Raw genomic sequence first — 23,278 nt, forward strand, 5'->3', positions numbered from 1 at the left:
CCTGCCAGCTCTCTCCAAGCCCAACTTCAACCCAACCCCCAAACTCGGCCCAAACTCGGGGGCCTGTCCGCAAAGTGGTGCTAGAACGGTATAGAAATAGATATCAGAAAAATTAGTGAATTAGAAAAATAAGAATAGATAAAAAAGAAAACAATGGTTATGATCCTGATCCTGATTCGGATGCCCTGTACCCAAGTGTATCGAAATCGCGGCCTGGGAAACTGAATCCTTTCTGACAGTCGTTCTCCATCGGGCCTTTTCTCCGTTCTGTACTTACACTACACTACACGGCACGGCACGGCTGGGGCAGAACAGGACAGGGCAGCGCAGAAACAGGGACAGGGACAGGGGCTGCGATCTGATCTGATCTCGGCGAGGTGCGAGCCCTGTCTTGTGGAGCAATGCAGATGCAGGTTCGGTCACAAGGTTCGCAAGCACAATGCCGATTTTTTTTAAACGAATGCCATGGCGGCAGTTGATGAAGCCATTTTTGCGCATTTGCGGCTGCGTCATTGGACTGCCTGTTGCCGACTCCAAGCTGCAGGCACCACGCTATCACACCACATCTTATCACATCTTATGCCAGGATATTCGTCACCGTTTCAGTGTATGTGGGGTACCTCATTTTGTATTGTTCTATCGGCGGCTTACTCGCTATCTTCTGTTTGCTTCTTCTATTGCAAGGCTGGGTTTCCATGTAGTATATTGCCAATGACGATCTAGCAGCATATGCCCTTGCAACCGCACTACCCAAAGATACCAACCTTCCTTCGTTCGTGATTCGCCTTCTTCCGAAACTCATGGATAACATGGTCCGGGGGTTGCGTCCATCTCCGTGATTTAGCTTCGGAAATTACAATCCTTGTAATGAGTTGCTACGTGCGTCTGTTCAGGGCACATGATGGAGATCCAGATCCAAGTCAAAGGAAGCAGATATTGTCTGGCTGGCTGGAGCGTAGAAGAGCTGGGAAAAGCCGCGCATACCAAATAGTGTTTGAATGGGGAAGGAAAACGTAATTAAAGAGGTTGAGGGCCCGAGCTGAAGATGGTGTTTCGGGAACAAAAGTGACAATAAAGATACTCAACGCTAAGGTCGGCACCCTGAGGTTGATAGTCTTCGGTATTCGTTACGGTCATACATGCTCGCGACTTTAGCTTCTTGCAGTCTGGGGAGTGGAAAGAAAACGCAATGTATCCTGCTCTTGAGCAAGGATGAATGAATATTATATGGAAGTGTGATTGAACCAATGCCGCCTGGAAATTGAGTAGGCGGGTACCTAAAAGTACCATCGCTTTTTGCAAATGTAAGAGTAATTGAGCGATGTTCCGAAAGAGTTTAACAATGGTATCGTCGTCATTTGTCGTCATGAATGTGCAGGCCGTAGAAAGATGATGGTACATGTAGCAGGAACTTGATAAACGCCGGCGCTAGTAGTCGCTAAAATGTCAAAATAAGCCTCCAGCAACGAGAGGATAATTCCAAAGCTTATAGCAAGGGGCAACTATGAGGAGTGGGATTTGTGACGTCCTCTGTTGCTAGTCGTGTATTCGCCGTCTGGACACCACTCTTCGGGCTGGAATTCTGGATTCATAAAGTGCGCTGTGTTGAAATGAGAGCTTGAAAAAGTTAGGACTGGACCCACGCAAATTGACATTAATGCTTACTTGCGAAATATCGATGTCTGGAAGGGCTGTGCGTAACCCAAAAAGCCAAATCCTGGTTCCAACTCATACATGGATGGTCGAAAAGGGCCACCTCTTTCGACCGCCAATGGGGCTGTTCGTTCAGCACTCATTGTAGCAGGGGGCGGTGGATGGATGGGAAGCGTCATTGGTGGTTGCTCGAGCTGGATGTTGTGATGGCCCGGTGGATTGTATTGATCTGCAGGACTGCTGTGGATCGGCGAGACGAAGTCGAAGTGGGGGTTGTTGGTACGAGTCGCAGACGCCGGCGCCGATGGATACGGCTGACAAGCCGTGATCTGAGGCTGGACTACCGGACTTGGATTGAAGTCGCACGAAAGTGAAGGCCATCGCTGACCGAGACCTGTGGGAAACATACCCGGGATCATGGTCATGACGTCGGCTACGTTCGATGCTGCCGGCACGAAGTCGTCGCTGTAGTTAGCTAGGTTGACCTGGAGGGTTGACTGAGGATGAATGGGTTGATGTTGAATTGGCTGGGGGACATCTTCAGCCTTGTAGAGGATGTCGTAGTGGCCACTAAGCATCGAGTCAATGGATGTCGAAAACACAGGTTTGCAGAAAAGCTTACGGTCTGTAAAGAAGCCTCAGCATAGGAGCGCCAGGGATAGTCATGTTGTTATGGTCTGTTGGCTCTGCAAAATAGCTTCGGTTGATCTCTTCACCTGGGGAGCGATCCAAGTACCAAACCTCGAGACCAAACCCAGCCGGCTTGACAAGCGCGTCGGCCAGCGCAGCGACGCCAATGTTGTCGGCTTCACACTGTGCAGGCTCGATGTTGTTGGCGCAGTAGGCTTTGACATCGCCCATGGGGACAAAGTGGCCGAAGTCATCCGCATGCGACTGCACCCAGGCGCTGGCGAGAAGCTGCACGAGTCAACATGGATCTTGAACAAGAAAGTTGCACACGGCCTACCTTGAAGTACGTGATGATGGCCATGGAAACGCCCAGGTCGTTGAACGAACGCAGCAGAATGTCGGGGGCGGCTCCGTCCATGGCATGCAGCGAGTTAGCCAGAGTACGCAGCAGTTCGAAGGCCTCCTCGGCAAAGTCCATCCAGATGTCGCGCGGGTAGCCGATGTGGTCGAGCAAGTTGCCCATGGAGTTGAGGCGTGCTTCCTCATCCTCGAGCTTGTTTGCATCGCCTACTCGCAGCAGCGCCTCGAAGTAGGTGAAGGCAATGGCTTGGCAGAGTCAGTACAAGCGAACACGCGGAAGGAGCGACGCGACAGACCTCGCCAGCCACAATGGCCGTCGCCGCGACAGGTGCGGAAGTAGGCGTATTTGGCGGGCAGCGCAGCCGTCTTGATTCTGTAGACGGGGTCTGCAGTGGCGTACTGAGTGGTGATGGCTGCGCTGCTCTGGCGCTCACCAACAAGCGGGCCCTGTCGTGGTCAGCAAGGGAGTTATGGCCGTAATGAGCCGGCGCGCACACTCACCGTTGCCTCTGGCTCATATTCGCTCGACAGCTTCTGCAAGTGGGCCAGCTCCTCGTCAGTCGGTGTGTACGCGGGGTCTGCCATGCTGAAGGTTGATGTGCGGCCGTGCTGATACTGGTGTTGGTAGTCAAAGCCCGCGGGAGCGAGGACCGGGGCGCGCATTGGCAGCGGCGGCCGGGCAAACGCCAATCCCAAGTGGACCAAGCCATCGTAGTGGCTCGGTGCATGAACTCCATGCTGGCCGTGGCCGTGCGGGTAAAAGTTGCTCGTCAACATCGACGGTCTGCTCATCGTGCTCTTCGAGGCTACTCAGCGGTGTGTTTGGACGATGTTCTCCTTCCCCGCCCAATGTGCGTAGAACTGTGTTTCTGAGTGACAGTCGGCGGCGTGACTAGCAGCAGGGGCTTTTCAATTGGATGGTCGATTCCACAGCAGACTCGGCGGCAGCAAGTCGTCCACGAGCTGCTTCAGCGAGGGCAGCAGCGTCTTTAGTAGGTGCAGATATCCGCGGCGGTGGGCTGGAAGCTGTGTCGTTCTGTGTTACCCACCGGCTTCCAGGGGTATGCCAATATATGAGAGAGAAACAGGAGCGATCTTCGCGGCGTGCCAGTGGGAGTCACTCTACTGTCAGGCACAAAAGTACTATGCAACACATTCGCTCTGGCGGATTGAAACGGCGAGTGTCAGTTGCACCAGGAACCTGGAGATGGGGAGAGCCACAGTATCAATCTCGACGGTGCTAATGGCGCCTCATGCACATCGAGCGATGGGGCTGCTCCAGGTGAAACCGGAGGGAGGAGAAGACAAGCGTGACGGCGTACAAGAGGGAGGACATTCCTGTTCACAGGAGTGGACACCAGCGGCGCCTGGGGGCCCTCGAACAAAAAAAAAGCAGCCATGGCTGCTATGAACGAGGCATTAGCGACATCACGCAAGGCCGCCAACAGCGGAACCCGGGCCTGCCTTGGTGTGTGCTATCGCCTTGATGCGCGACTAGTAATGCTCCTGACCTCAGTTCTGGGAAATTGAACTAGCTACTGGCTCTCCTCCCATATCAGATTGCATTAAGATCCGCAAACTCGACGGCCTTGCCGCATGACAGTACTGGGACGCAGCATCCTGACCCATAACAAACGTTGCTTGCCGGAACAATCGCTGAACGTGAGGCTGCTGGTGCATGCGCCGTGTCACGTCGTCAAGTCCCACCCAACAACCCTGGAAAGCATCATGGGAATGTTGAACCCATGCGCCGAAAAAGTGACCTCTCGCTTGCTCACACCAAACCTAGACTACCCACCTCGCCACATTGTTTGAACGCTCCTGTCACAGTAGCCTCCTGCATCGCATGATTCGTTCGCATCTCAGTGGCGCCGATGACGCAGAAAAAGAACTACCCACCGACTGCGATAACCTGGCGAGGTACCGAGTCCCCACGCTGCAAGCGAGCAAGGGTTGTACCCATGGAGCATTGCGTCGGCCTATCATCCTTTCGGTGCTCTCAATTAGTAGATTATCTCTCGCTTGAGACATCAGACCTAGTCTTGCCGCTTCCCCGAACCGCACCCCAGTGGGGTGGTCGAAGTGATTTGGCGAGGTTCGAGGGGGGTTCATCAAGTCACTGCGTCGCTGCATTCAAAGCCTGCTCGCATCACGAAGAGGGCGGAGCAATAGCTGCAGGCGGCTGCGATGACCGTGCAATCGGTTCTCTTGGCAAGTTGGCTGGTTGCAACGAGAAAACGAGGACCATGTTACATACAGAAGCTCACGGCTGACCATCTGTGCCAAGAGCGCGTGCCCGAACAAGTCCACCCCCTCAACCGACGCTGGCACCGCTCTGTGGAAGGAAACTCTTGCCTTGTACTACATGACAGACGAATCCTGCCTCTCCTTTTGAGGAACCTGGCCGCATGTTTCAATCTTTCAGGTGAAGAAAAAGCCTTTGTGACGGTAGTGTGTGACTGCTGATATCTTGTGGTCCCCCTCCGAATACCCAGTCATTGGTCGCCTTGTGGAACGCTCGCAGACCGATGCTGCAAGTCATCCTTTGCTTGATACTCCCGGCAGGCGTCCCGTAGCAGGGCCCTTGCCTTTCGGTCGTCCAGATTTGGTTCCCAGACCGCTCGAATTCCAGGCTAAAGACTGTCCACCAGCACCACCAGGAGTATATTGTGAACCGCTCTCGTCCGACTTGAAGCCGTCTCCGTCATTTAAGACCGTCTGCCAGAGTGATCCAATGGCTGCACTCCACTCTTTCATCGCCTGCACCCGATCCATATCGGAACGACTTTCGATCTCTACCGTCCCGTTTTGCTGGTTGATCTTACCGTGCAGTCTTTTATCGACGATGAGGAAGCCCAGAATTTCCTGGACTTCGGGGAGGGAGATTTTCAGCTGCTTTGAAATGAAGGCCAATGTGAAGCGGGTGTAGGGCGCGACAAGCTTGACAACTGCCTTGGTGCGCACATTGCGCGTGACCTCGTCAATATTTTCTGCAATGAACGGGTCCTGGAGTAGGTCCTGGTTGTTCTGCAAGATCTTCTCGTACTCATGAATGTCCTCGCGCTGATAAGCAATGACAAGATCTGTCATGGTTGAGATGCGGGGATCATTCTGATAGGGCTTGGTCTCTTGTGAGTCGAACGGATTAATGTCTGAACCCGACAACATGGTCGACAAGACCAGATACTTCAGCACCTGGATCCGCTGCAGGGAGCCAGCCTCGTCGTAATTCTTGAAACTCTCGAAGAAGTCGCTCTGCGCACCCTTCCAGTTCTCTGCGTCACGTCAGTAACATATCTGTATCTTGGGATGGTCTAGCGCTTACCTTCGCTCATGTGCATCTTGCCACCACATTCCCGGATGATACCCATGATCTTAGGATGTGGGACTGCCGACTTGACCTTGAGAGCTCGCTGGTATAGTGCCTAATGAACAGTCAGATGCGTATGTAGGTGAAATGGAACGGGGCGAGGAGCTGACCTTCAGACGCTTGTTGTTCCTAGTTTCAGCGTACATGAGAATCTCCAGTGAGTATACCTCCAATGAGTAGGTTCCTTTACTCGGGTCGTCTGTTCCGTCTTCCTTCTGGCAAGTCTTGTGCAACTCTCGAAGTTTCTCTGTCAGCTGGCGGTAATCTTTCCTGTCCAACCACAGCCTCGCGAGCTTGATGTTTGTCTTCAGCCACAATCGCTCGTTGTTGGTGCTCTGGAAGATGTCAAGCGTTAGAGCATAGAACTTCTCCATGCAGCGATACGCGTCGGCATCGTCCGCAGCCTTTTCTATGAAGTCGAGCATGTTGTTGATGGACTTCTCGGAGTAGTTGCGCGTCACGGCCGACTTGACATATGTGAGAAGCTCCTTATAATGCTCCACTGCCTGGACTGGTGTCAGTTCTCTTCCATGGTAGTTCCAACCACGATACTGACCTTGTCGTGTCGTCCAAGCTTGAACTCCAGCTTGATTGCCTGCTTCAGTCCCTTAAAGCCCCTACACGTCCATCAGTGCCCTGCCATCTGTATGTCTCTAAACAGTATCGTACCAATCCGACTTTTCCTCTTCGAGCGCCGGGACTTCGAGGAATTCATCTATAGCTGTCTCTGGATCCTCGGCTTTCAACTGCTTCGCATTGTAGTACTTGTTCTCAATGTCGACATCGCCACTCTGCTCCTCGTCGTCGTCTTCGTACTCGAAATCGTATCTATTGATGGTCAGAAAGGTCAAGGCGCTGTGGTTACAACGGAAGCTCACTCCTCCTCCCCAGAGTCCTGCATGAAGTCGTCGTCGTCAGACATGGCTGCGGCGGGGATGGCAAATCCGGGAGCGTGCGGTAGGTTTGGTGACGAGAAAGGTGGATCTGAAGCTGCAGGCCAAGTAGCAGTATATCCTGACGCGCGTGTGTTGGTTGCGCAAAAGCAATTAAGAGCGTTGGAATGTTTGTTTGCTGGAGGCGGTGGTGCCTGCTGCGATAGGTACGCCCCGCGGAGGTGGGCCGCTAACAACAACTTTGGTGGGGCATCCCGCATCCAGAGATTCACCTCAATAAGTGCGCCTACTTGTCTATATTTCTACTCTTTTGGCATCATTGCTAGAGACGTGCGCAGATGGAGCAGCCAGGATGGTGCCGTTGCTGTTGCCATTCACACACTCGTGCCCATCACCACCTCGAATCACAGACACGCCAAAACTCACTCTATATTCGAGTTTCCACACCGCATTGAGCGCGACTGTTCTGGTAAACCAAGAGATTGGAACAGTATTGCGAATGTTTCTGAGTGGCATTGTGACTGCTGGGACGGCGACGAATGTTGATATGATGGCGCGAACTTGATGCGCTTTGCAGATTCCATGATAGGATCGGCCTTTGAGTCTTAAACGGCCAAATTTCAAGGTCGTCGACAGCCATTCACAGGAGCCTCTTCAGAAGGCATGGAAGCAGGTATCTTGGTAGGCATTGAGGCTGACACGTGGAATCCCCGTCGATTGCCAGCAAGTCATACTTTTCCCAATAAGCTTTCCCCGCGCGAACACCAGCCGGTCCGCTAGCAGTCGGTCGTTGGTCTTGACGCCGTCATGAAACATATCTCGCTCACAATCTCAGCAGAAGCAACATAGACCTACCATTGCCCACGTTACCTCAGCACCTGTAAGTACACATCACCGCTACTTTGGTGTCGGTCCCCGTTGGCAAGCATGCTGCACCCTGTGGGCGTCGACATGTCGAGATGCATTTCGTGCAGAAGACGGTGGAGTTACCTAGTCGTGTTGACTGCCTAAATAGCCCTAGCGCTGGCCTCGACTTCAACCCGACTCCGTCGCTTCGCTACCTCTCTGACCAGCCCGGCTCTGGAACATTGCTATCGCCTTCTGCCCTCCGCCATCCGCACTCCCCGCCATCGCCTTTGCTCCGCTTGCCAGCGACAACGCTCCTGCATCGTCAACGCGCCTGCACTCGCTCTCCTGACACCGACAACACCGATTCCCTCACCAAGTCTCCTCGCTAACCTTCGCGATGCCTATGTGCGGTGGAACGAAGTCTGTGCAGCGCAAGCTGGTACTTCTGTATGTCTCGCCTTGCATGGAGGAACTGTCGCCTGGCGTGGACAGGGGAACACGCGACGGGTGTGGGCTAACAGGTTCACAACAGTGGCGATGGCGCATGTGGAAAGACATCTCTGCTTAACGTCTTCACAAGAGGGTATGTTTACACCGTCACAGGCTTGTGACTGCCAATGGGAAGAAAAGGTAAAGCTGACAGACCAACAGATACTTCCCCACGGTATAGTAAGTGACATGCGCCTACAACTTCTGCGCTCAAGGCTGACTCTAGCCCCCTCCAGCGAGCCTACTGTATTCGGTCAGTATCCTACGCGATTACGATTGACTGGACTGCACTAATTCATTGCACAGAAAACTATGTTCACGGTTCGTTGCGATGCGTCCGTCGCCAGTACCCTCCATTAACACCCATTTCCAGACATCTACATCGACAACACGCACGTAGAGCTTAGCCTGTGGGACACCGCCGGTCAGGAGGAATTCGACAGGTTACGGTCCCTTAGCTACGACGACACCCACGCCATCATGCTCTGCTTTTCCGTCGACTCGCCCGATTCTCTCGAGAACGTCGAAACGAAATGGGTTGGAGAGATCACGGAGAACTGTCCGGGCGTCAAGCTCGTACTCGTCGCGTTGAAGTGTGATTTGCGAAAACGAGAAGACGAGGATGCCGAGGAAGGAGAGCCCGAGAAGCCGTGCATCAACTATGAGGAGGGTCTCCGGGTCGCAGAGAAGATCAAGGCGTTGCGGTACCTCGGTATGACACGACATCGCGCATGGGCCTTGACATGTCGGCTGACTAGAATAACAGAATGCTCCGCCATGAAAAACCGCGGCGTCAACGAGGCCTTTACTGAAGCCGCCCGCGTCGCCCTGCAAGTCAAAACGAGCAAGGACAAGAGTGGCGGTTGTACAATCCTATGATTGCCCCGTTCCCCTGTCACCCTCTTATTCGCCCGCATTTCCCCCATTCACAGCCACCACATACAAAACAGCCCGATACCTACCTTTTCGCCACCATGTTCATACCCTTTCTTACATCTGCCTGCGGCTGATTCAATTTCTTTCTAGCATTAATCTCTGACGCTCCACGCAGTCGCCTGGAACAACTCATACCCTGATTCCTTTGGATTTTATCGGATGGTTTTTTTGATTATGGGGCATACATCCTGATAGACCTTCTGAGCGGCCCCCCTTTCGTTTCGCGGTCCACTTTTACTGTATATGTTTAGTGTAAACTCTGGCTCTTGCTCATTTTTAATCTTGTTCATATTGGAGTAGTTTCACGTAGATCTGGCTGTATCTACTTGCCTCGTGGTGTTGGAGATTCGATATGAGGGCTTGATTTTCTAAAAGTAGACGGAATCACATTACCTTCATGTATCTTGTGTTCATGACCAAGTGAAGGCATTATTATTATCACCCCTTCCACGTCCCATCATCCGATCCGATAAAACAGATGGTGTCCTCAAATCCAGCACCATCCCATCATGCCCTTTCTTCCTAGTAGCCTCCACCGACGGAATCATCGGTATAGAGCCTTGTTGCTCCAGGCCTATCCACCGCATCCACTCCGTTTCCTTTTGCTTCGCCCACCTTCGTCCTAGCCTCCTGCATGATCCACAACCCCGAACTCGTACCCAGCCTAGTTGCTCCGGCCTCTAACATCTGCACCGCCGTCTCTAGGCTCCTCACGCCCCCGCTAGCCTTGACCTGCATCTTCCTGCTCCCCACCCTCTGAGCTTGCAAGTACTCGGCGGCAGCAACCATGAGCTGCACGTGCGGCAGCGTTGCCCCGTGTCCGTTAAACCCCGTTGAGGTTTTGATAAAGTCAAAGTTTGCAGCTGCGGCAAGGTGAGAAGCGGCGAGGATCTGTGCGTCGGTGAGTTGCGAGGTCTCGAGAATCAATTTCAAAACTACGGGGCTGGGGCAGAGGGAGCGCATGGATGCTAGTTCGCGGAAGATTGCGCTGTAGTCCGGAAGCTCATCATTCTCATCTTCCGAGGCCTTGGAGTTCGCGTACGTGTTTGCGGCGGTGATGCTATCGATTGCCGAGTCGTGGGAGCGGATGGGCACGGTTCGAGCAGCGGGTTTGTTATGTTTTGTCAGCAGGGCGTGGTTGAGCACGAGGTCAAGTTCTAGGGCGCCTGCTTGGACGGCGGCACGGGCTTCGCGCAGCTTCGAGTGTGTGTCCTGTGTGCCTTCGTGAAAGCCGACAACACAGGCTACAAGGACAGAGGAGCCCTTGAGGTTGGATATGCAGCGTGAGACCCAGTTGAGACGAACGCATACAGACTGTCGCGTACATTAGCTCGTGCATTTCGACTGTGAATGTCAAATTTCCATCCTTAAGCATCCTGTTCGAAAGATGAAAGGGGGAAAACAGACCTTGAAATCCTCCGTCCGCGCCTCACTGCACAGCCCATCCACCGCGCTCTGCGTAGTATCCAACTTCAAAACCGTATGATCAATCGTCTTAGCCAACTCCTTCAGCGCTTCCTGCCCATTCCTCATTTGCGGACCCTGATAGACTTTCCTCGCTTCCACCGCTTTCAACACTGCTTTCTGTGTCTCTTCAATCTGCGCCGCCCACTCAGCGTTCGTGTACCGGTCTGTCATGACTTCTATTGGTCCCAGGTCGGCGTCGAGCGCAGGATTTGCGGCTAGGAAACCGCGGATGAAGACCTCAGATTCTGTGAGGGGGATGGGGTGGGGATTGGGGGATGTTGAGGAGGACATTGCAGTTTAAGTGGCTTCTGTAGTTTGGAAGAACAGGAGCATGAGAGACGGATGACGTTGATTGGCTGACTTGATCACAAATCACCCCTTTGTAAAGGTAGTGCAAGGGTAAATGTTGTGCATGAAGGAAGCGGGCTGTTTGTTTACTTTAACTGTTAATGTCTCTTGTCGGAGGTCGCCGACCGCGTTTACTCATAGAGGGGCAAGGCTGAGGTCCTGCTACTCTGGGTAAGGACAGTCAAATGATCTAGAAAGCATCGAGGCAGTCGGTCTTGTGGGTTCGTGCTCCGAAGAGCGATGCATTTGATAGGACCGTCAAATGCCTTGCATATATACCATTGAACATGTTTCACATAATGATGACTTCGAGATCGTACTGCCATGTCATGTGTCGAATCACGTCAAGTGTAGGTAGGCAGTACGAAGCAGCATTTGGAGCAAGCGTGAGAAATTGACCTGTTCGATTTACAAAGGACCGCTTGCATGCGGAGGCGTCCTCGATTGCAACCGGTCCTTGCCCTCGGACGACTAATCCGGGGCTCTGAGATGCCATCTCCCCTCCCACATGCATGTACATGAAAGCTGTAGAAGAGCATGCCGAACAAAAGGAAATAGATTCGAGAAAGGTTGCCCATGATCAACGCTAGATATCCGGAACTCCCATTTTGACTTTTGCATTGACTCGAGTCGAAAGATCCCTCTTCTATCCGGCGGTCGAGTCGATCGGTACCAAATGAGATCTACATCCTTATCCCATAAGAGTCGTCATCGTAACCCATCAAATCCCCGCCGTCATCATCTCGAAGAGTCGTTTACTTCCTTCGGAAAGAGCAGCCCTCGGTCAACCGCGCCTTGCCACCAGTTGGCTGGCACCTGAGCAGCCTGTTAGCCGTGTATTCCATTCATATCTTCCAGGCGGCGCTTGACTTACAGGACCTGCGAGCAGCCCTGGCAGACGACAACTGTGTTTGCGTGCGAGAAGACGGTGGTGATGGTGAAGCATCCCGGGCACTTGACGTCCATGAAGAAGGATCGGGGAGCGGGCACGAGGGTCTTGAGCTTGTGCTTGCGGGCCTCACTGGGGGTGCGTTAGTCGACTGTCCAAGAAGCGTAGCGAGGGCTCAATGCGTACGCGGCCGGGGTGGGGTTGAGAAGGTCAACTGCGAGAACCTGGAGGCTTGTCAGCACAGAAGACCCATTGAGATTGAAATTGGCATTGTTGTTGCAAGCTGGGCGTCGCCGGAGTGCGAATCGAACATTTCGGTGGCGAACTCTGCTTGTCGTGTGTGCCTCCTCACAGTTCCTCCAGACACGTCTCGGCGGGCTCGCTGGGGCTGAAACTCACCATTTTGACGGTTGATGAAGAGTCCTAGGTTGGTGTTTGTCGTTGACGAGTCGAAGTCGATGGATTGGGCGCGAGAGTCGGGGACGCGAACGGCTTGAATAGTGAGGGGATCGAAGGCAAACGGGTGATTCTGTCGTGTGGGCGATTGGCTTGGCATCATTTTAGTGCGTCGGCTAATTCGTTGTTTTCGGTCTATGGCCTCACCGATCTTCACTTTTGTCTGACTCCAACATTGATTCTTACCTACAAGCCTGTTCAGGCAACAATGTAACTGCCATTGTGTCACTGACGGTTGCATGAAAATCACGAAGGGGTGGCGTATAAGTAGGATGTTGCACATACATGCTCCCTTTACATTGACGACGATGCACTAGGCGGAGCAAACTCCGTGAAGTCGCGATGCAAACTTCGTCTCCTGTTCGCGCGCTTTTTGTCTCATCGAGGGTATCTATTCCTGCAACGCTTGTCAAAGAATATCTGACTAGAACTGTAACTGCATACTTCATATATTTTTAGCCGCTTCACGACGTGAAGTACGAAGGTATCTCAGTGGCCAGAAGTCGTTCCGGACCATTGTAGATCGTTGTCTCTCATTTGATTCGAGAAGAAGTTGATGCCGTTTGAAAAGCCAACACTGTCGATACGCTAAAATGCGAGATATTTCCTAATCCGCTCCCGTGTAACCCCACTTCGCGTCACCAAGCGTCAAACCATACATGAAAGTATACATATAAACAAGCTCAGTACACATAAAAAGTCATCTGCAACAAGATTTCCCATCCATAATGGCATCCAAAGAGAAGAACGACCAAGAACTGGAGAAGGCGAGGCAGTTAAACCACATACCATGGTCCGAAGAATACGAGAAAATGATCTCCGGCATGCTGTACAGATCTGCATTCTCAACACTGTAGAAAATTGACTGATAGAAAAACCAGATATAATTCTTATGATCCAAAGTTGAACGAAGCCCGTTTCAAGGCCCGAGCCTTCGCTCACAAATATAACACATGGTTTCCGCCCGCAGATACCGACCCTTCGACTGGCTTTGATGTCCTGGCCAAAGAACGCTACAAGATGCTAAAAGAAATTATCGGCCATGTAGCCGACGATGAGCTATGTACGTGCCGTATCCTCTTTTCCAACGTACACTAGCGTATCGGGATTTCCAATCCACCCTATTGAATTCCTAAAAGACATTGAAATATGCTCTATTACCTCTACACAAACGCCTACTAACCCGTATAGTTATTGAGCCTCCATTTAACATCGATTACGGGTGCAACATCTCCCTCGGCAAACGCTTCTACGCCAATTTCAATCTCACAATCCTTGACTGCAGTCTCATTACGATTGGCGACCGGTGTATGTTTGGCCCTAACGTGTCCATCTTCGCCGCCACACACGAAGCAGAAGTTCAGTCAAGGAGAGACAACATCGAATACGGGCGACCGGTCGTAATTGGCGATGATTGTTGGATTGGTGGTAATGTCGTGATACTCCCAGGGGTGACGATTGGAAGAGGATGCACGGTGGGCGCAATGAGCGTGGTAACGAAGGATATACCAGACTTTAGCGTCGCCATAGGACAGCCAGCGAAGGTAGTGAAGAAGGTGCAGCCAGTACCGCTTGAGGCGTAAGATGGGGAGAAGGAGCAGACGTGGTAGATGCTACAATCAAACTTCAGACTGAGCTCAGCCGCGATTGGTCTTTATTAAACAATTCTCCATTGGATTCTGCCATCGAAGTTCAAGTCGAAAAGTTTGCTCCTGGATGCTGGAACTCATTTAATCTTAACTATGAAAGAAGAGCAGATTTATGGGAAGGTGAAGCGCTAGTTCCTGTGAGTACTGACTTCATGGGATGCACGGGGCACAGCAGAATAGACGGACAATGGCATCTGAATAGTTTTTGGGCAGACAGCACTACATGGATATTTGTAGACTATCAACCAGCCGAGACCCATGCGGAATATGCTGAATTCGAAGACAGAACGTCTGTCCGAAAGGTTCATCCCGCCTTGCCCAACGCCGATCATCCGTGAATCATTCCGTTTGGCGTATAGTTTACTCCTCGTCCTCCTCACCAGCATCATCGTCACCACCCTTCTCGGCAGCCTTGGCCTTCTTCCTCCTGACACGGCCGGGACGACCTCCACCGAATGGCGAGGTCAAGGCGAAGTCGATGTGCTTCTGGGAGTCGAGACGGACCATGAAGGAGGGGACGTTGACGATCTGCTTGCCAACACTGTCGCGTACTGTCAGCCACCAGGTCTTTCAACTGGACGTGTCGCAAATGCTTACCGAATGTGGCGCTGGCGGATGAGCACACGAGCGTGGTGGATCGACTTGGCGAGACCGAGCTTGTAGACGCAGGTCTGGAGACGGCGCTCCAAGAAGTCCTCAATCTTGAGAGCCAAGACGTAATCGAGCCTCATGCGGGACTCGTCGAGGACACCGACACGGACGAGACGGCGGATAAGGGCGTTACCCTCGAAGAGGCGCTTGGGGTCCTTCTCGTCAAGGGTCAAGAGCGAACTGGGCGGGCATTAGTGATGGTGTGCATTTCCGGGAAGTGCAAAGTCGAGAATTAGTGAATTCGCAATTGCGGAGGGCCTGCTTACCGGGCAGCACGACGGATCTTGGACAGAGTCAACTGCACGCGCCAGACCTCGCGCTTGTTGCGGAGACCATACTCGCCAACGAGCTTCAACTCGGTGTCCCTATCCCATCATTAACCGGTTGTCCCAGACGTAAGCGGAGCAAGCTCGCGCTCAGTGGCCATGGGGGAATACACACAGACGAGCGGACTCGAAAGGACGACGTGGGACGCTGTACGTCTTGGAGTAGGAGCGGGGCGCCATTGTGGTTGTCGATGGAGAGGGAAGACTGTCGCGAGAGGAGAGAAATGCATGGGCGATAATGTTCTGTGCGCGGTGCCAAGCGGCTGCGTGATTGGCGCCGCTAAGCGAGGGTCGCGCCGCCCACGACGCAGAAATCGGATTCTATCAGCAGAACATCACGAACATCTCCGCACTAACAACACCACCCTCCAGTCTTCACAATGGGTCACGCTGCTGGTCTTCGCGCGGGTACGCGCTATGCGTGAGTTTCGCGGCTGCGCGGTGCACGGCGACGGATGGCTGACGGTTTGGCAGGTTCTCGAGGGACTTCAAGAAGAAGGGAATGGTGAGTAGCTCGACGACACGCGGCAGACGAGATTGATGCGAACATGGCCACAGATCCCTCTCTCGACCTACCTCAAGCAGTACAAGGTCGGCGACATTGTCGATGTCGTAGCCAACGGTACGGAACACCCCGATTGATCGAGTTGGCGGGTGGGGACTCACAGTGCCACAGGTGCTGTCCAGAAGGGTATGCCCTACAAGGTCTACCACGGCAAGACCGGTATCGTCTACAACGTCACCAAGTCCGCTGTCGGCGTCATCCTCCAGAAGCAGGTCGGCAACCGATACATGGAGAAGCGCATCAACGTCCGCGTCGAGCACGTCCGCCACTCCCGTTCGCGAGACGACTTCCTCAAGCGCGTCAAGTCCAACCTTGCCAAGCAGCAGAAGGCCAAGGAGACCGGCGAGCCCCAGCAGATGAAGCGCATCGCGGCTCAGCCCAGGGATGCAAGGACTATCAGCATGACGGACAACAAGCCGGAGAACATCACACCTGTTCCTTACGAGACAACGATCTAGACGTGGAAAAGGTGCTTGTTTGCGGGCGACAAATGGGATACGGATGGTCAAACGGCGTGGTTTCTCGGATCTCTCAATTATTCTCTCTTCTGCACTTTCACTAGCATTGAAAGCGGCGACATCATGGTGCAGACATGAAGGTGTGCCAACATGGCTATGAGTTACCCCTCACACCAATGAAATATCATCCTCCAGTCCCAGTCTCACTTGCAACTTTCGTCTGCACTTACGTTGGTTTTCCTTTTTTTGTGACTATGCTAAGACCTCTGCCACTTGCAAATTTTAAGTTGTCTCCATCATATCGCTTCTTCACAAACATATTGTTGTATGTTATTCGAATGGTTATATGGCCTCTACTCTATATTTAGTATTCAAACTCCCGAACATATCCTGAATGCATGGGCCAGCTCAGAATTCGTGCCTGAAGATCACACTCACTGAGGACTGGACATTATCGTTGGGACTACGTTAATGATCTACCTCCACATTGCTCCAAGACCCCTCGTTTATCTTGTACAAGCATCTATGGGCCTTCCTCATTGTGGAGAACGACTTCGTCCCCACAGTTTAACTCAACACTTTTCGCGTGTTCATTGGTGTCGTAGTTGTCAATAGTATGGTCATAACTCCATTGAGTATGCTACCATTTATTGGTGGTTAAGACGAAAGTATCCCTACATCTTGAATGTTGAGCCTGTACATCCTTCGAGTCCCAGCTTCAGACGGTGTGTTCCACCGTGATCGTTATCTCTGCGATCGGCATGGACAGAATCATTTGTCAAGTGGGACGATGGCAGAGTGTGAGTTGATAGTGTATGACATCTGCGCACTCATATTATCCTAAGAGCGTGAGGAGGGAGATTTACATTTAGCCCCAGGGATGAGCAATCTCAGATTGCTTACCATACCCTTTCTCATACCTACTACGTATATTACAATACTAGAACATGTAAATAGCCAAGTGGGTTTCCGGAATAGCTTGAGTGCTACAACGACCAACGACTCTTGTCGCCTATGTGCGCCTCTAAATTTTGGAATGTCTGCCAACTCTTCCAATGGCTGAGCTTACTTGCCATTCACGACCTGATCTTTGAGCTCTTTTGTCTTCTCTGCAACTAGGTCTGTGACGCCCTTGGCCTCCTCTGTCGCACCTCTAGTCCTCTTTGCCATCCTGTCTTTCCATGCCTTGTCTTCCTCATCACGCATCTCCAATTCCTTTAACCACCTTCCTCTCTTGTCCATCCTGTCCTTCTCCGCCACCATCTTCTCATAGTCCTTTCTCTTCATGCGATCCTTCTTCCAGTACAGATTTCCTGCGACGAGCACAGCAATTGTGAAGGCCTGGGCATAGAGACGGCGACGGAAGTACATATTTGTCATCTTATGGTCGCCTTGTCGCATGGAACGTGTTGCGCCGACAATGGCCCATACTGTGAGGCCGCAGCCAAGAGGGACGAGGGGCTCCTCACGGAAGCGGCGCCAGATCTTGTCGATCGTGTTTTCGTTGTAGAAGTCGCTGTAATGACTCAGCGACGTTCCCTGAAATGTCTGCCTGCGGCCTATACAGGCTCTAGAGGATAATTGACATACGCATTTTCGTCGAAGGAGGAAGGCAGCGGTGCAGTATTTCGAGGACCAGGACCGGTAGCCATGGCGTGTGCGGAGGGGGCGGAGGTGTCGCGTGAGCAAACACTAATAATTAGAGATCCTACAATTGGAATAACTGTGGTACTAGAGGACTCCGTGTTTCACGCAGTTAATTGAATCTCCTATTCAGCTCGTGAGTACTGGTAGGTGGATGCAGCAAGTGCGAGGATGTCTTCGCATGTAGAGCTTGTGGATGAGCTCATCACTTCTGCGCGTCTTCGGGGATCGGTGCTTTCCTTTTCTCCGCTACCGATCTCACGCCGCGCATGCATCGTCGTTGAGCTTCATATCAACCATGGACTAGAAGCGTGCATCCATATTACACATCTTCAACACTGCCTGTTCGCCTTCATGATCTCCACGGTGACGGGCGACAACTTTTTGCGGCGCCATGAACGATGAAGGCGAGTCTTCTCGAGCTGCCTTGCGCCGTATAAGCCATGCCTCTGAGGATGCAGACCTCAACGAAGTGATGATGGAGGTTAACGAGGAAGAGGATGCACGGGAGAAAGAGAAGATTTCTAAGGAAAGAAGGCTGGATGCAAAGAGGAAGAGGATACGTCTTTTGAATGAGCTTCTGCGCGAGCTGGACCTCGTAGTGTACATGGAGCTCATCACGCTCTACTACCTGGAGTATGAATCGCCATGATCCCCAAACGATTCCATGCTGATGACATTGCCTTAGTTGCTCATTCTTCTGGCTTATAGTGCGTGCATTCATACACGGCAGCCTTCTTACACCCGCTACGGATGTAGCTCTCGACCGCCCACCTGACGAACCTAAGCCGTTTCTACCTCTGGTACTCTTCTCCTTTGCCGTGAACTTTTGTCTGCATCTCCTTTATGCTGCGCCGTCCGCTGGTGAAGATACCAGAGGCTATCTGCACGGTGGTTTAATGATAGACTTCATTGGGCAGCAGGGTCCTACTAGCAAATGGAAGCTCGGGGGGCTGGACATGTGCATTCTGCTGTTACAGCTTGTTATGGTTTCAGTGCATGTAAAGAGGCGGGAGTTGAAAAAGAAGTTGGCAAAAGAATCGACTGGCGGAGACGCTCCAACCAACAACGGTGCAGCTATGGATACAGCAGCAGCAGTGGACACCCAAGAAGCAGTAACACCCGACAACCAAGCCCGAGAACAAGACGTTGATTCTGAAGAACGAGGCCTCTTGCGTCGGACTGATAGCATGTCAGACATCGGAGTTGAGCCAGATGAGGACGATAGCCTTTTACCGTTATCTTCCGAGGTTGGCCATGTCGACGCACTGGACGTTCTCGCATCTGGACAGTGTGTAGTTGGCGACTTTGCGCTTGTTGATACACTCCTGGAAGAGAACAGCAACTACAATGCGTACCGTCGGACGCGCTTAGAAGGAACTAGTGATATGCCTGAGACGCTGAGAAGGCTGAACGCCATCCGTCAGAGATTTGGGGTTGGCGGCGGCTGAGGGAGTAACAACTAATCCATTCAATGTCCCCCCGCATATCAAAGGGTTACAGTACTGTATATCGTTAGGCCGCATCCCGCAGGTGATACACACAAGTGACCCCACGCTCTCTTAATTCCTCATCCTACGAGTAACACTACGCGTGACCCTACGTTATCTTGCACTCACAATCCCGTGTGTACCTCCTCGGACTTGTCCAAAGAGGAAGGACTTTGACAACAAATTCTTGAGAAGAACATGGTCCACGAAGTATCGTGGGATGATCGGTCAGGTGGTGATACTACACCCAGACCCTGGAGACTGCAACCTAAGATGGCGTCGCAACGAGCCGTCGTTCCCTGACGGTACCATACCGATCACGGCTTTGCCGCCCGCTCAACAGCATACAACTACTATCCGCACTCCGCTCGTCTCGTTATTGGGCGTACATAATCTGATCGGTATGCCATTAACCCATGTGCATGATTACTGATTTCTCGTACCATAAAATGGGCGTCTGCATCTCGAGATCGACCCATTTATGTCTTGCGTGTGCCTCCACCACATTATCATGTTTAAGTTAGGTCGCCTCTAGGCGAACGCGGACGAGGCGCAAGGGTGAGGCGGGCACCGCAAATGATTTAATGTCTTGTTCGGAGACAGACAGTTGAATGGATAGGTTCTTCTCTATTTGTCATCTCCACTTGGTTAGCCGTTGTACTTGTTGTTTTCGAACGGAATATTAATTGACATGACTGTCACAAACAAGATCACGAACGAAGGCCACTTATGAAAGTAGGATTGAGATAGGTACACCCGCACCTCTTTCCTTAATGCAGTGAATCTCACTCGCAGCCATATACCGGTAATCGAGATGTCATCTCATCCATCTGGGGTCGGCGATGACTCGCCTCCCACTCAACCCCGCCAACCAGCGGACCGAAAATTAGGCAATGTCGCACGATTTTCATGATTGGTGGTCTGATGTTGCCCGCTTGCACTTAACTCTAAATTCCTGCATGCTGACATGCATGGCGGTGCATGATTAGGGCGCTGTACCAGTCGGGTGGGATTGATGTATGCAACATGTGCAGAATGTAGCCGGGTGTACGTGCATATAGGATTTCGAGGTTCGTGCGCGTAGGTCAAGACGAGAATGTTGTCTGACGGAGTTTCTCCATGCCTTCTCGAGGATCGGGAACGTAAAGGGATCCCAGATGGAAGCATACTTATCTCTAGATGTTCTGCGGCGCGCGAGCCGCGCAAGGATCCTATTATCTAGAGGGCGCCAACAACATACCCACGCCCTATTACCGAACCTTCCACGCGTATGCGTAACCATCGAGGCTCTCTCCAGTGATGAGACAGATAAGGTCCAACCCTTACAACATCACGCAAGCCCACATCTGCATCACATGCATAAGCGCTGGCCGGTCAGTTGTTGTTGCTCCGCACTGGCCCGAATCCTCCCACCCCGTCCCTTGTGCAATGCAATGATATGTGGGACTGCGCATGGATATGATAAGTTGGCCACACAGCAGCGGCTGCCCATGTGAGGGCTGTATGGCATTTGTTGGAACAGGAGCCGCATATGTGCAGGTGGTTGAACCCTGAAGAAGTCTGCAGGGAGACTGGGTATAGATCGAACAGCGCCAGATGTTGAATGCACGCCATGTATTGATTTTGTGCAGTCGGAGAAAGGCGCAACAATTCGTATCCCGAGATGCACTTTGAGCAAACAGATCTGACGGACATACGGTGAGGCGGGTACACACGTGTCGGAGTGGGATGCGAGTGGAGCCCTTGCGAGTACTCGATGTGTTCTGCGCGTGATGCGATTGTCGTGGGTCAGGTATAAGAGATTGAGTCCGCGTCAAGCGACTGCGTGCTCATGATGTCTTGGCAAGGTCGGCATCGTAGAATGGGCCGGCGGTATGATGCCGGGGCCGGGCCAGGATCAATCGGTAAATACTAGCCTATGAAGCCCGGGTAGTGATACCGACCTTGTGCTAGGCAGTGGAATGCCACCAGCCGTTGAGTCAGCGTGCTTGCATACTCGGGTTCGCATAGGTACGCCCGAAGCATGGGTGAACGACGGCTAAATTCTTAGAGGGGGGAAGCCGTGTACGTCAAGTCAGCATTTGTGCAGCCTCTATGCAGTCATAGATGGAAAGCGGCCGAGTACGGGGATGGCGCACGTCTCATGAACATCGCGGGGTGCGGCTTGTGGGTAGGTTCCTTACTAGGGGTCATACGCAAGTTGAGGGTTGTGCCGCTTCATGTGGCGGTGGGGGATTTTCAACAACGACAGATTGTGCTGCAACTCATAGCTTGAATGCTTGGCAGACAGGCCCAGACCGAAGATTGTGCGAAGATTGTAGGATCAGCAAGACAGTGCCTTGACGAGTTACGCACGCGATATGCCATTCGCAGCAGGTCTGGCTTGGTAGAAGTCACGAGACCTCGACAGCATGCAGGACATGCATTGATTTCCAATACGTCTTGCAGAGTTGAAGCGATGCGGCTTCTTCGCGAGAGTCCATGAAGGAGAGGGCGTAGCCCAGTCTGGCGATGTCGCCATGCCAGACGGGTAAACCATGCAAGCCTAGCGCGGCACGCGTCTGTGGAGCAGTATGAATGTGAAGTTGGTTGGGCATCAACGGTTCGGCAGTCTCCCGAACTCGAATGCGAGCTCGGTACATGTTGCGGGACGTCAATCCGCAGCGGCACAGCCCTTGTAAGGTTCACAGGTTCGGTCCGATTATCAAAAGACAAAGAAGCGCAGTCTTGGCAACTGGCGGAAGGCTGAAATAGGCTGCCGTGAGCTTTGTGCGCGGCTCATGATGGATACTACCACGCATGACTCGCAACCTACAATGCTACGCTGACTGACATCTACAGTGCCGTGTCGATTGATGATGGCATCGTGCAAAATAGCATCTCGCGCTGTCGCCAATCGCGTCGTGCTGTGAAGGTTCGCGACAGGAGCTTAAGACTTAGTGTTGGACAAGACGTACGGTCCATTGCAAAAGCGGGCACGGGGAATACGGTTTCTGAGCCTTCGGCAGATCAGGTATCCCAAATCGGCGATTAAACCAAGTAACACTTGTGCTATCAATACCGTATTTCCCGTATGCTCGCTTTGCAATGTGCCGCCCCCTTGTAAGCGTGGATGATCTACCAGCTCCCCGTCGAACGGGCCGGCACCGGAGGCTATTCCGAAGCGAAAAGTATGCAGAACACACTTTAGAAGATTCCAGTGCAACGGGAGCATGGCTTGAACCTAAGAGAAAATCTCAATGCTGACTCGCGGTCACTGGCAGTGTGCTTGTTAATAACGCGTCTGTTTAACCCACTAGATTGCATACGTGGTCACTGGTAACTCGTATTGTTGCAGTCAAGTCGACGCGCTCACATTGCGCATGTCGACGTGGCGGTTCCATGACATTGGTGCAGTATGAGAGCGATCCACAGAAGTAACGTTATGCGTGCTAGGAAAGACGGCAGATCTAGCTTTGAAGACGAAATTCGGTACCCGCTGGTACCTGATCCGGACGATCATGTGGTCGTGAGGCCCGATGTTTGGGTTGAGATGATACACAATTGAACGCTATTATGAACTTTGACGTGGACCTCGGCATAGATTGGACGTGACGAAATGTTTAATCAGGGGTGAAACAAGTGACGCAGCGACACATCAGAACCGTACAAAACCGTTGAGAGGCCGCAAATGAACACATGGCAGCCACCTGTAGAGACTAAACTTAGCATGAACTTGGTCCACGCACAGTGCTAACGCTGGGCTGATGGCTTGAGTTTGCAAGCCCCCATGGCGCTTTTAGTTCCGTATCCAGCATTCCTGTACCATTGCTCTCAGCTCATTGTGTGTCGAACGTGGTAATTGCCCGGAGGACACGAGCAGGAAAAGGTGAGCAATAGGTATGTTTCCAAAACGCCTTGCGACAGTCAAATGACGATCAGGTACAAGGCGTAATCATTGTATCATATCGTAAATTAAGACGGCGCAAATAGCGGCATCGGAGATGCCCACATACATTTGCTCAACAGGAAGTGATGGGCAGGTGGGGATTCATTTGTAGATCATATGGTCTCGAACTCAAACTTTAGGAACATTGCCATTTGTTGCCAAGACCTGTGCACGTGGTTAAAAAAAAACATCATGGTGCGGCGTAGCTAATGTGAACAGACAGATGC

The 23,278-nt window shown here is 52.2% G+C and overlaps 10 protein-coding genes across 10 annotated transcripts; 3 read left to right on the forward strand and 7 right to left on the reverse strand.

Moving 5' to 3' along the window:
- Window positions 1-1,502: 1,502 nt before the first annotated feature.
- Window positions 1,503-3,228, reverse strand: P153DRAFT_285739 (cysteine proteinase; the record flags this gene model as incomplete). The annotated part of the gene is made up of 6 exons (XM_033663419.1): window positions 1,503-1,617; window positions 1,666-2,223; window positions 2,276-2,571; window positions 2,621-2,889; window positions 2,940-3,090; window positions 3,145-3,228. 6 exons carry the CDS (start codon window positions 3,226-3,228, stop codon window positions 1,503-1,505), a joined length of 1,473 nt encoding a protein of 490 aa, XP_033526556.1.
- A 197-nt stretch (window positions 3,229-3,425) lies between these two features.
- Window positions 3,426-4,077, reverse strand: P153DRAFT_364594 (uncharacterized protein). The gene has a single exon (XM_033667637.1). It carries the CDS (start codon window positions 4,041-4,043, stop codon window positions 3,828-3,830), a length of 216 nt encoding a protein of 71 aa, XP_033526557.1. The 5' UTR covers window positions 4,044-4,077; the 3' UTR covers window positions 3,426-3,827.
- A 1,104-nt stretch (window positions 4,078-5,181) lies between these two features.
- On the reverse strand, window positions 5,182-6,935 carry P153DRAFT_383059 (COP9 signalosome-like protein complex subunit 2; the record flags this gene model as incomplete). The annotated part of the gene is made up of 6 exons (XM_033670200.1): window positions 5,182-5,918; window positions 5,969-6,068; window positions 6,124-6,519; window positions 6,570-6,630; window positions 6,683-6,841; window positions 6,892-6,935. The coding sequence occupies 6 exons, from the start codon at window positions 6,933-6,935 to the stop codon at window positions 5,182-5,184; spliced, it is 1,497 nt and encodes a 498-aa protein (XP_033526558.1).
- Window positions 6,936-7,736: 801 nt separating this feature from the next.
- On the forward strand, window positions 7,737-9,350 carry P153DRAFT_364597 (uncharacterized protein). The gene is made up of 8 exons (XM_033667638.1): window positions 7,737-7,786; window positions 7,922-8,202; window positions 8,288-8,338; window positions 8,407-8,424; window positions 8,481-8,497; window positions 8,551-8,565; window positions 8,618-8,956; window positions 9,011-9,350. The coding sequence occupies exons 2-8, from the start codon at window positions 8,153-8,155 to the stop codon at window positions 9,121-9,123; spliced, it is 603 nt and encodes a 200-aa protein (XP_033526559.1). The 5' UTR covers window positions 7,737-7,786; window positions 7,922-8,152; the 3' UTR covers window positions 9,124-9,350.
- P153DRAFT_310872 (aldolase) lies at window positions 9,345-11,161 on the reverse strand. The gene is made up of 2 exons (XM_033664782.1): window positions 10,588-11,161; window positions 9,345-10,494 (listed from the first exon to the last, which is right to left on the reverse strand). Exons 1-2 carry the CDS (start codon window positions 10,936-10,938, stop codon window positions 9,703-9,705), a joined length of 1,143 nt encoding a protein of 380 aa, XP_033526560.1. The 5' UTR covers window positions 10,939-11,161; the 3' UTR covers window positions 9,345-9,702.
- A 221-nt stretch (window positions 11,162-11,382) lies between these two features.
- On the reverse strand, window positions 11,383-12,544 carry P153DRAFT_364599 (uncharacterized protein). The gene is made up of 4 exons (XM_033667639.1): window positions 12,284-12,544; window positions 12,071-12,108; window positions 11,870-12,016; window positions 11,383-11,811 (listed from the first exon to the last, which is right to left on the reverse strand). Exons 1-4 carry the CDS (start codon window positions 12,284-12,286, stop codon window positions 11,751-11,753), a joined length of 249 nt encoding a protein of 82 aa, XP_033526561.1. The 5' UTR covers window positions 12,287-12,544; the 3' UTR covers window positions 11,383-11,750.
- A 1,805-nt stretch (window positions 12,545-14,349) lies between these two features.
- Window positions 14,350-15,146, reverse strand: P153DRAFT_373969 (40S ribosomal protein S9; the record flags this gene model as incomplete). Its single annotated transcript, XM_033669490.1, has 4 exons — window positions 14,350-14,530; window positions 14,587-14,820; window positions 14,907-15,005; window positions 15,082-15,146. 4 exons carry the CDS (start codon window positions 15,144-15,146, stop codon window positions 14,350-14,352), a joined length of 579 nt encoding a protein of 192 aa, XP_033526562.1.
- Window positions 15,147-15,346: 200 nt separating this feature from the next.
- On the forward strand, window positions 15,347-16,385 carry P153DRAFT_334809 (uncharacterized protein; the record flags this gene model as incomplete). The annotated part of the gene is made up of 4 exons (XM_033665626.1): window positions 15,347-15,387; window positions 15,441-15,471; window positions 15,525-15,588; window positions 15,643-16,385. 4 exons carry the CDS (start codon window positions 15,347-15,349, stop codon window positions 15,987-15,989), a joined length of 483 nt encoding a protein of 160 aa, XP_033526563.1. The 3' UTR covers window positions 15,990-16,385.
- Window positions 16,386-16,896: 511 nt separating this feature from the next.
- Window positions 16,897-17,719, reverse strand: P153DRAFT_334813 (altered inheritance of mitochondria protein 31, mitochondrial). Its single transcript, XM_033665627.1, has 2 exons — window positions 17,580-17,719; window positions 16,897-17,505 (listed from the first exon to the last, which is right to left on the reverse strand). Exons 1-2 carry the CDS (start codon window positions 17,639-17,641, stop codon window positions 17,055-17,057), a joined length of 513 nt encoding a protein of 170 aa, XP_033526564.1. The 5' UTR covers window positions 17,642-17,719; the 3' UTR covers window positions 16,897-17,054.
- A 308-nt stretch (window positions 17,720-18,027) lies between these two features.
- Window positions 18,028-19,084, forward strand: P153DRAFT_383067 (DUF1746-domain-containing protein; the record flags this gene model as incomplete). Its single annotated transcript, XM_033670201.1, has 2 exons — window positions 18,028-18,269; window positions 18,322-19,084. The coding sequence occupies 2 exons, from the start codon at window positions 18,028-18,030 to the stop codon at window positions 19,082-19,084; spliced, it is 1,005 nt and encodes a 334-aa protein (XP_033526565.1).
- Window positions 19,085-23,278: the final 4,194 nt, after the last annotated feature.

Source organism: Dothidotthia symphoricarpi, assembly GCF_010015815.1.
Source record: "Dothidotthia symphoricarpi CBS 119687 unplaced genomic scaffold P153scaffold_5, whole genome shotgun sequence".
In the NCBI taxonomy this organism is placed as follows: Eukaryota; Fungi; Ascomycota; class Dothideomycetes; order Pleosporales; family Dothidotthiaceae; genus Dothidotthia; species Dothidotthia symphoricarpi.

Bases quoted from the DNA above. Each gene is read 5' to 3' on its own strand.
- P153DRAFT_334813 (XM_033665627.1), bottom strand. From the start codon at position 17,641: ATGGCTACCGGTCCTGGTCCTCGAAATACTGCACCGCTGCCTTCCTCC. The intron at 17,506-17,579 runs GTATGTCAATTA...GAGTCATTACAG, and splicing joins TCCTCCTTCGACGAAAATGC to CGACTTCTACAACGAAAACA.
- P153DRAFT_364597 (XM_033667638.1), top strand. From the start codon at position 8,153: ATGCCTATGTGCGGTGGAACGAAGTCTGTGCAGCGCAAGCTGGTACTT. The intron at 8,203-8,287 runs GTATGTCTCGCC...GGTTCACAACAG, and splicing joins CAGCGCAAGCTGGTACTTCT to TGGCGATGGCGCATGTGGAA. The intron at 8,957-9,010 runs GTATGACACGAC...CTAGAATAACAG, and splicing joins CAAGGCGTTGCGGTACCTCG to AATGCTCCGCCATGAAAAAC.
- P153DRAFT_310872 (XM_033664782.1), bottom strand. From the start codon at position 10,938: ATGTCCTCCTCAACATCCCCCAATCCCCACCCCATCCCCCTCACAGAA. The intron at 10,495-10,587 runs GTCTGTTTTCCC...TGTACGCGACAG, and splicing joins CGCGGACGGAGGATTTCAAG to TCTGTATGCGTTCGTCTCAA.
- P153DRAFT_364599 (XM_033667639.1), bottom strand. The intron at 12,017-12,070 runs GTACGCATTGAG...ACGCACCCCCAG, and splicing joins CTCAACCCCACCCCGGCCGC to TGAGGCCCGCAAGCACAAGC. The intron at 11,812-11,869 runs GTAAGTCAAGCG...CAGGCTGCTCAG, and splicing joins CAGGGCTGCTCGCAGGTCCT to GTGCCAGCCAACTGGTGGCA.
- P153DRAFT_364594 (XM_033667637.1), bottom strand. From the start codon at position 4,043: ATGGCTGCTTTTTTTTTGTTCGAGGGCCCCCAGGCGCCGCTGGTGTCC.